The following is a 10,602-nucleotide window of genomic DNA, read 5'->3' on the forward strand; positions in this document are numbered from 1 at the left end:
TATATTTATTTATTTTTAACCATCACTGAGCAGTACCTGTATGCTTCTACTCTATGTATTAGTGACTCGGAGGTGTTTCCAATTGTTTGACTACACTCATGGTTCATTCTCAAAACACCAAATAACTGAACTTAGCCATTTTATTGCCTAAAGACAAAACAGTACAATAGGAAAAAGCGATATCAGTGCCCTCCTCCTGGGGAGCAAATTCTCACAGTCTGTTCACCTTACGCAGGTGTGCTTCAAAGATATGCATCTCAACTAAAACAATAGGGCTCTGATCTCAGTTGGGACCAGTAATGGGGTGCAGTCCCCTCTCATGAGTGCCCCCTTGGCCAAGTGCGCATGCCTGCACACACTTGGATTGTCCCTGCTCTGCCCTTGGGCTCCCTCCCTGGAGACAATGTCTGCACCCTCTTTGGGGCTTCCTGGCTTCAGCTCTCCAGCTGGGCCATGACAGTTCAGTTCCCCCTTTGGGGTGCCTCAGTGTCCAGGCCACTTCCCCCCACTGGCTAACGGACCCAGGCCTGCCCACTACTCCAGGTCCCAGCCCAGGGACCCTGTAGATTGCAGCTGTTGGCTGTGTCCCTTTAACTATGTCACATGGCCATCTTCACCCTTACTTCAGGGCCTTGTCCTAATGGAGTCCCAGCAACCAGCTCAGGGCTCCTTCTTGCTCTCCCTGGCTTCTGGCAGCATTGCCCTGTCCAGGGTTCTGTAGCTCCATCAGCCATCCACATGCCTACAGCTCCAGCAAGGAACTGAACTCCCTCTGGCCCTGCAGCTCTTCTTATACTAGGCTGCTGGGCCCTGATTGGTTGTGTCCCACACAGCCACTCTAGGCAGCTTGGAGGACCATCTCCACTGCCCTTTTTTGGGATGGGGTGTGGCAGGGCCATGAGGTCTCCAGCAGGGGGTCTCAGAGGGTCTGGTACAGGATGGATTGGCAATAATAGAATACAAATCTGATTAATAATAATGCATACAATACTCTGAGCATAAAGCAGGCTGTTATTTGCTTCTCTCTTACGTGATCTTTGTCTTTTATTCACGTGTACTTAGAATAAAAGCTTGTTCAGGTTTGATATAGCAGGAGTATTTCAGAGGGACTGATTTACTAAATATTGTTTATTATTAGGATAATCCCTCAGGGCTTTATACTATTTAATGATATCCAAGTAAGTTTAAAAAAAAAAAACCTGGGAAGATAGCAGGAATTTCTATAGGTAGTGTAGGAAGGTCTATCCTGGGCTAAATCAGGCAGGATCTGGTTTTTAAAAAAAGTGTCTGAATGACGATTTTAAAATGTAGGCCTTAATCTATATCAGCGTGGTACCTCAGGGCCCCCGATGAGATCAGGGCTGCGTTGTGCTAGGCACTGCTCAAAACACAGTAAGAGCTTACAATCTAAACCAACATGACAAGTAAAGGGCGGGAGGGGGGAAAAAACCGAAGTTCCTAAGAGTGGGTCAAAATGAAACAGGAAAAATTTGTAAGAAAAAACGTGATCCTGGCATTTTTAAATTGAATTTTTACAAGCAACACTACTTACCCTTCCCATCTTACAGAGGGGGAATGGAGGCAAAAAGAGGGATTAAAGTGACTTGTCCAGGTGACAGAAGTCTGTGGCAGAACTGAGAGTGGAACCCTTCAGAGTCCCTGTCAAGGGCTGTAACCATGTGACAGTCCTTCTGTTCCACGATGGGGGGGTCAGTAGGAAGGGCTGGTACTCAGCACCTCTGAAAATCAGGCCCAACAGTGAAGGACTTCCATGGGCTTTGATCAAGCTCCTAAATCCCTTTGTCAGCCATGGACTAGGCCCTGTGAGGTTCCAAGCCTAAGAGGTGTTAAACTATAGTGCATCCAAATTTGAACTTGTTGGCATTTGTTCATCATTCTAATTTGTGCCCCATTGGGAGTTCTGCCTGCGTAAAGACATTCGTTGTTATTGCTTTTATGTCACCACATACATTGGTGGTGAGTGCATCGACATTGTCACCTCTCTCTCGCCTGAACTCTAAAATTTGGGAATCAGCGTGGATTGTTGTTTACAAAACAAAACAAAACGGGGGGGGGGGGGGGCGGGGGCGGGAGGGAATTCTTACTGAGCGGTAGCTTAAGACATGGCATCTTGCATTGGGATGAACACTTGGTCCTGATGTCTTCTTTTTGTCCTAGTCTCTGGAGTACAATATCTTCGAAGGCATGGAATGCCGTGGGTCTCCATTGGTGGTTATCAGCCAGGGAAAGATTGTGTTGGAGGATGGGAACCTCCATGCAACTGAGGGCTCTGGACGATACATCCCCAGGAAGCCATTCCCTGACTTTGTTTATAAGCGCATCAAGGCAAGGAGCAGGGTGAGTATGTCCGTGAATGCTAGTTAGCTCATGAAGCTTCTACGTTAGGGGGCCGGTGAACAGGTGACATCCCCACCCCACTTCTTCCATAGAGAAAACAGTGGGTATTGTCCAAATTTACTTTCTTCCCTGAGTTGGCTTTTATTTTCTAAAGTAACTTTGTAACCTAAGTCTGAGCTTGGCTATCCCTGCAGAATCTTTGTCTCTGCTCCTAAATTCCCTCGGTCACAGACAGACAGACAGGAGTAAGAAGAACTAGTAAGAACGATTTGGTCTGGCGGTCAGGGTGAGTCAACAAAATGACTCTGCAAGGTACTAGCATCCTGTCACAATAGGAAAAGAAAATAGTCAACTTAAACACTATCATCCAGATAAATTTACTCTTTAAAATAAAACTAATTATGTTGTTGACTTTGTTCCCTTTGCATGTTATCGATCTTCAAACAATGAAACTAGGCTAGTCACGCTTGTTTCAGGCAAATAGTTTGATTCTCTTGCGATTTGGTTTGCAGCATTGTTGGTTTAAATTCAAAAGTTTTGGAAGATTTAATTTAGTACGTTTTGCTCTTAGGAAGGAAAAATCTCATGCACAATTACAAAATGAAGAGTAACTGCTGGGCTGTAGTTCTGCTGAAGAGGAATGGGGGTTAAAGTGGATCACAAATTGAATGAGTCAATGTGATGGTTGGAAAAAAAGGCTAAAAATTTGGGGAGTATTAACAGATGTGTTGTATGTAAGATATGGTTGGTAATTGTCCCACTCCGCTCAGCTGGAGTACCGAGCCCAGTTCTGGGCGCCACATTTTAGGAAAGATGGACAAATTGGAGAGCAACAAAAATGATATAAGGTTTAGAAAACCTGACCTATGGGGAAAGGTTACAAATTGCATAATTAGTCTTGAGAAAAGAAGGCGAAGCTCTAGAATAGGCCGACAAAGGAGGTTGTGGAATCCCGGTCATTAGAGGTTTTTAAGAACAGGCTGGATAAAACCCTGTCAGGGATGGTCTAGGTTTACTTGGTCCTCCCTCAGTGCAAGGGGCTGGACATGACGACTTCTCAAGGTCCCTTCCAGCCAGACACTCTATTATGAATTGAAACAAATGTAGTGAGAGGGTTTCTACTTTTGAAAAATAGTGACTTTAGGCTGAGGCAAAAATTGGTTTTAAAAGGATATACGAAGCCAAAACAGAAGCAATTAGATCCTCAGCCAGTAGAAGTCAGCATAGCTGTACTGAAATCAGCATAGCTATACAGATTTACAACAGCTGAAGATCTGGTCCCTAGAGTCTTTCAAAATGGAACAGTCGCGTAATTATATGTTTTGGTTAACTTGTCAAAATCTTTAAGGGAAATATTCCATGCTGTACTGATGTATCTGCAACACTGCCCTCTGCTGGATAGAATCAGAGGAGTTTGCTTGGGATTATGCTTTGTCAAAGTATTCATTGCAAGCGAGACTCCTTGTGAATGTGTTTTGAAATGTTGATGGGGAAAAAATGGATTTGCAATGCTTTGAAGCCAATGGATTTATACTACGGGAGGCCCAGGAGGATTAATGTGGAATCCCATGATTTTGGGATACTTGGGTCACCGGAAAAATTGATTTCCCGTCCAGGTCTGGTTGACCTTCTCTCACAGTTTGTGAAATTACATTCAATGCAAAATAAATTATTGCAGCCAAAGGGGCAAAGGCTTTCACTTGTGCAGTTGAACAGCCATAGTTCTCAATCAGCATCAGCACCATGCAGAGATGTGGCTTTTAAATTCTAGTGCAAAAACTGAACCTTGAATCAAACATCTCTGACTTGGTGACATCTGGTCCCAGTTCAGGACTCTTCCTAACGCCGCCTTTAGCTTTGCTGGTTGGAGGCTCATTGCTTGTGTTTTCTCCAGCTGGCTGAGCTGCGGGGCGTCCCTCGGGGCCTGTATGATGGGCCCGTCTGCGAAGTATCTGTGACACCGAAGACTGTCACACCAGCATCCTCGGCTAAGACGTCTCCAGCCAAACAGCAGGCCCCACCTGTCAGGAACCTGCACCAGTCTGGATTTAGCTTGTCTGGTACATACTTATGTATGGCTAAATTATTACGTTGAAATCTTGGTTGTTTTCTTGTGGGGCCGTGGGTTCGGTTGCAATAACAAGAGAAGGCAGGGACGGGGAGGGTTAACAGCAATGAGATTCATTTCACAGCAGAAGGAAAAATCTGGATAGAAGCCCTGCTAGAATTCTGATTTATTTCAGTGCCAAAGGAAAGGAATCTGTATCTCCATCCACTTCAAAGGGCAGGGCCCCAAGCTGGGATACAAGTTAGGTAGCACCATTGTAGACTTTTGCCAATTCAGGATCTGGCACTTTGTATTTTTCACTTTTTATCTTGCAATGTCTATGGCTGAGTTTTTTCAGCCATGATTAGCTTGGCCAGAATGGGAGACAATTACACAAGCTTCCTTTATGGATCTTGAGTGGCCCAAAGATTGACATTCAGGGCCAGATTCTATGGAGCCAGGCTGGTGTACACCAGGTATGTGGGATCTGGCCCATATAGTGCAGAGCGGGGCAGTTTTGCAGGGCATGGGCAGTTTTGTATACCATCACAGGGTACTGCAGAGAGAAGATTTGTCCTGAATTGGGAAGAGGGGGTTTAGTGATGAAGTATGAAGAGACAGTGACTCAGTGTCTGGGAGATAGATCCAGAGACTAGGGGTAAGGCTGCCTTACTGCTAAATTGAGAGCTGATCAGGAAATTCACTTTTTCTGCATGGAAGATTTTTGATTAAAGCCAAAACTTATTCAACTTTTTTGGATTTGTCAAAAAAAAAAAAAATTCAATGAAAATCCAAAATTTTCTGACAAAAGTGAGGGAATAAAGAAAGTTTTAATTTTGGGGGTGGGGTGGGTGTCCAGGTCAGTGACTAGTCCAGAGAAGGCCAAAATCAGAGTAAAATAAGAGTACCTACTTAGAAGGCCAGAATTACAGGGTGGAAGCTGGAACAACTCAATGAAAGAATAGGATGGGTTTGAACTTGGAGATGTAGTTATGGAAACCAGGAGGGCAGTTCTGATGAGACAGCTGGGAAGTTCATGTTGGAGCAGTGTGCGGCTACTTTGGTTCTGCTCCTTGAAGCAAAGCAATCACCTCACCAAAACCAGGGTGGGCTGCCTGCAGTTTAGAGGAACGCATTAGTTTTATTCAGAGAGAGGCATCTCAGAGAGACTTGCGGTGCTTTTAGCGGACTTGAAAGCAAGCATTAAAAGTTATTTCAGTACTTCCACGTGATTCTAGTGAAACTCACCTGTGGCTGGAGGTTCTCAGCATAGGCAAGTGTTGCACATCTCTCTCATTTTGTGCTGAAGCAATTGGTTGAGGATCAGAAGGATGATTTAATGAGATCCCTCCTTCCACAACAAATATGGCAAGGTCTCCCACTAAGTTAATTTAGCTGGGAGGAATGGGTGGACCAAGTGTTTGATAAAGGGCTAGTAAGCCAGCAGCATGCCTCAGCAGAAGCTACAAAACAGGGAAAGCTAGGAGAGGGAGTTTCCTCCCAAGATGATGCTTCTAATCGGCAATTAAACCAAGTTAGCATTGGGAGGGGGGAGGAAGGGGAGAAGACTAACAAATTTCTCCACTCACCAGCCTGCCACTTGAAAGCTTTCCCAGTGCCCTCTGCTTCTGCACAGTCTAACCTAGCCCCTTGTGATCACAAAGAACCATCATAAAACAGCGTGAACCGATGCAGTGCCCCTTCCCTGAACCTGCAGGCAGCTCCAGGGCCGCTGCTGCTGCTGCTCAGAGCTTCCACTGAAACAGTAGCACAGTCTTGTCTGTTTTTAGTATTGCTGTTCTGCAAACCAGGGGTCAGTCCGATGTCCAGCCCCATTCTCTGGGCACAGAGCCTTCACTTCCTGCTCAGCAGTCTCTCCCCCTTTATATCCCAAGCAGCCAATTTAGAGCCCTTCCGCTGAGCACCTGATGCAGCGAGAACAAGTGAGCTGAGGTTAAAGCTCTTCTGGGTTTCGCTGTGGGCCAGATAGTGCTCCCTTGTTGTGGCATGGGGATAGAGAACCTCTCTTCTAGGTTGGCAGTTCAACAGTCTGCTCGCTCCCCCGCAAAGCCATTAGCATGGATAGCCAGTGGCCACCAACTTACCTAGAGCTCTCAATCTAATCCACGTCTCAGGACCCAACAACTTAATTAATGGGGCGGCCTCAGCAGGGAAGATTAGGACTCACTCCACTAGAGAACGTGCTGTACTCACTCTCCAGTGCTGGTCCCTGTGGGTTTGCATTAGAGCAATTCAGGACTTAATGATTCCCCACCTTGCAGAACAGCTGCCTGTTTCGTGATTCCCCAAGGCTGGAAATCAATTGATTTCCATGGAAATTAGGTGCCTACATATCTTTTTGAGGAACTGGGCCATAGGGCTTAATTCAACCTGGCCAAAGAGGCTATTATCCATTCCAGTGGAGCTGCATCCTTTTAGACCCACGGGCTAAATGCAGCCCACAGACGGCCGGCAATGTCACGGGTCTATGTTACTGCGTTGAAAGCTACTCAACTCCAGCACTGCACTGACATGGCCTCTTCTCTGTCTCCTTCCAGGTGCACAGATCGATGACAATATCCCCCGCCGCACGACTCAGCGCATAGTGGCGCCACCCGGTGGACGTGCCAACATCACCAGCTTGGGTTAAGGAACTAACCTCTCTGAGGCCGCCTAGCGGACCAGGGGAGGGGGCAGGGTACCTGGGGGCCCCTTTGATTCTTTTAGAGCCTGTGACGGTTACTGCGGGCAACCAGTGTGCTACGGCGCCACTTCAGTCCCCCTCAATCCATCTTCCTCATCGTCACCGATCCCACTCAATTCCCCCCTCCCCATCCCCCAATCCCATCACATTTAAAGAAACAACCCCTGTTTGATACGCTGGACATGCAAAATATCAGTTTAAAGAGGGTGTTTGAGATGTGGCCTCTGTTCCCATTAAACATCTCTTGACAAAGGAAGGATAAAGTGAATTTCCCGGGAGCTGCCTTTTTTAAAAAATAAAAATTGCTTTTTGAGATGTCCAGCACAGCAGTAATTCAAAGGGTTTTTAAACTGGATATTCCTTAGGGTCCTGACCTGCAACAGCACAGCTAAATGAGGGCAGAGGAACACAAGTCTAAACTTATATCAACATTCTCCCCCCTCACAATCATTCTGTGATCTCACCGCGTATCTTAGTACAAATAGGAAGCCTGTGTTAGAAATTGACAAGATGCATCTTATGCAGTTGGGCTGAGGTTTTGCTGAGTTTTTCCTTCTGGATTTTTCTGCAAATTAGATCATTGAGGAAATTTTAAAACTGGAGTACTTTTTAAAATGTTTTGTACCATTGTGTTTGCACAGTCTCATCTCAGGAGTGGACCTCCCTCCCCCATTCGTGTCATAGCTTCTGACCGTCACCACAATCATTTGGTTGTAGGAGCTCATAGCATCGTTTCAGCAAGCACTTGATACTTGTGTTAGTTCATGGACACTTCTAGGCCTCAAAGCGAAGCTATGATCTCCCTTCAAAAGTCTCAGGTCCTCAGCAGGTGTCAATCAGCCTAGCTCCATTGAAGCTAAGCTAAGACTTAATTGACACCAGCTGAGGATGTGGAACAAAGTCTCATGAAAACATTTCCTCAACAGGCTTTTCATTTGTGGAGGTGAAACTCCAGAAGCTGAGGTTTTAGTCAATAAACTAGGTTCATTTGGCAGTATGTTAAATTCAATCGCGGCCCCCCACTTTGATGATCAGAAGAAGAGTAGCCCTCACAAGAGCCATCATTTAAGATAGAAAGAAACTTCGTTAGTATCGTGTAAAGACCCCTCGTGAAAGCAGACAAGAAAGGTCTTACCAAGGGCCATTCCAATTACAGGGCCAGAGCCACAGCTGGTGTAAATGGCAACTTTGTGGTAGCTATGCTGATTTACATCAGCTGAGGATTTTGCCAATGATTTATGACATTGTTATACAATAGATCATTGTACAAGGGCAAATTTCATCCTACCGGAAACACCCAGGAAAAGGCCTTTATTTAACCCACCCTAATTTAGGGTCAGTGGTAGTTCTTTGTCCTTACATACTAGCTAAATCCCATATAGAGATTGCTTAGTGCCTGTGAGCTAAGGCCCAGATCCTCAAGGGAATTTAGGTGCCTAACTCTCATGTAAATCAGTGAGCATTAGATGCCTTTGAGGAATTGGGTGCTGATCTTTTAGCTCAAGCGATGGATGATCCTCATTTCAGATCCAGATGGCAGTTGGTTCACATACATCATTTAAGTCCTTCTCAAGCTGCATTTTGAGGGCTCGGGGCCTTGGTCTGGTTCTTTGCACAGAGAGTAATCTTTCACCCATTGTCACAGCATTTATCTTCACTTCCTTTTTGTCCCCTGCAGCACTGGTGGAGCACTGGTGGAGCCCTGGTGGTCCCAGGATATGTGGGAGACAAGGTGGATGAGGTAATATCTTGGTCCAATAAAAGATATTACCTCACCTACCTTGTCTTTTTTGTCCCCTGGTATTCAGGGGTGTCACCTGCTTCTTCTGTTTGTATTTTTGCTTGTGCATTCACTTTAATTTTCCACGTTTTAACTCTTAAAATGGTGTTTACACGTTCTTAAGGGAAAGAGATATATGCAGGCTTTTAAAAACTAAAAACCAAATCCGCTTTTGTCAAGTATCAAAGCTGGGATTTTCCAGTGGTCTTAAAGCAGTTTAGGTACCTAAGTCCCATTGGATCTCAACACCTAACTCCTTCAGGCAACTTCAAAAATATCAGCCTTAAAAAAAACAGGACAGTATGTTTATTTGTCCAGCCATGTTTGATTTTGGTTTAACTCTTGGGTCTTTCGTTTTTCCTAACAGAGATTGCACTTTTGTTAAAGTAATCAGTAAAACCTAATATATATATTGCAGCTGTTTTTTCCACCTGTGCTTTAAAGTAAATTGGAACAAGTTAGGGAGAAAAAAAACAAACCAGTCGTTTCAGTTCTACGAAACATTCGCAGCTCTTCAGTATTCACTTGAGTCTTCCTTGTTTGTTTGTTTTTTTTCCCTTCACCCACTGACTTTTCAGGTAGTTTTGTTCATTCATTACAAGGGGGGAAAAACAAGATTTTTGCAGGCTACGTAAGCATGTTTTTCTGTGGGAGCTCATTTGCTTTGTGTCTGTTTAATGGATGTCATATGTAAATGCTTAAAGAAAAAAAATGAGACTGACTATTAACCGCAGTGACTTGAAGCTCTAAAAATAAACAATGTAGGATTTAATACTAGCTGGATTTTAACCCTTGGATTTGTGATTGTGAACTATGAGAGGAGGAGCTGTAAGTGCTAAAGATGATCATGTGTGTAGGCAAAAAGTACTGATATTTGACCATTGTCTCAATGGTAAACCCCACCCCAAAGTCTTGTGTTTTATTCCTTACAAACTGTGTTATATTACCATGGGAACGCCTAATAAAGACAAAATGTTGTGGTTCCACTAGGTGTGTCTGCGTCCTGAGGTGATCGGTGTTGTATGAGTGTACACGGGGGTGGGGAGGGCAGCCCTCAGCTAGCATAGATTGGCATAGCTCTGTTGACATCAAGACTGATTTATAGCAGCTGAGGATCTGCCCTCTGCTAGACGTGTCTTGGAACATGCTTGTCACAGCTGAAGGGAGCCCAAGGGGATGGAGTCCTAGCCAACAAGAATTGCCAAAACAAACCCATCCCGCTGGCGCTCCGTTCTGTCATCTCAGTGGGGAAGCCCAGGATTGAGTGGTCCATGGAGACTGAATCAACCACTCTCTCCTAAGAGGCACGTGAGTAAGGGACAGTTTGCACCACTGCTCCCTGCACTGTTCTACTATAACTGTATAACTCGCGGCCTTGTCTCCACAGTGCTCGAGCCAGCCTCTTTCACATGCCAATTCACACCATTATTTAAGAGACTTTTCATACCAGGTGTCTGATAAACACAGCATCTGGCAAAGCAGAGAAGTGTGAATTCCCACCATCATTTGTCTGAAAACACCACCCTCAGTTTACATAGTTAAGCAGTGGCCAATGATCTACAGCAATCTGCTTTGATCAAAGGGGAACCAAAAAGAGATGAAAGCGGTTGGCACAGCTCTCAAGCCTCCAACGGGCGCCCATTTGGACCGTGTGCAGGATACAGACACTGAGTGAAGCACGCAAACAGAGAACTGAGCTAGAATCATCACGGT

At 45.1% G+C, this 10,602-nt stretch overlaps 1 protein-coding gene across 5 annotated transcripts in view; it reads left to right on the forward strand.

Annotated features, from left to right (window-relative positions):
* Window positions 1-9,875, forward strand: part of DPYSL2 (dihydropyrimidinase like 2) — a 94,057-nt gene extending 84,182 nt beyond the window's left edge. For 3 of the 5 annotated variants that reach the window (XM_037886280.2, XM_037886283.2, XM_037886285.2), the window contains 3 exons: window positions 2,179-2,358; window positions 4,253-4,430; window positions 6,964-9,875. In XM_037886280.2, the coding sequence (XP_037742208.1) occupies window positions 2,179-2,358; window positions 4,253-4,430; window positions 6,964-7,055 (450 nt within the window). In that variant the 3' untranslated portion in view covers window positions 7,056-9,875. The remainder of the gene's footprint in view (window positions 1-2,178; window positions 2,359-4,252; window positions 4,431-6,963) is intronic. The other 2 variants (XM_037886282.2, XM_037886284.2) reach the window with 1 other exon arrangement.
* The last annotated feature ends 727 nt before the right edge of the window (window positions 9,876-10,602 follow it).

The sequence above is a fragment of the Chelonia mydas genome, chromosome 26, assembly GCF_015237465.2.
Source record: "Chelonia mydas isolate rCheMyd1 chromosome 26, rCheMyd1.pri.v2, whole genome shotgun sequence".
NCBI classification, from domain to species: domain Eukaryota; kingdom Metazoa; phylum Chordata; order Testudines; family Cheloniidae; genus Chelonia; species Chelonia mydas.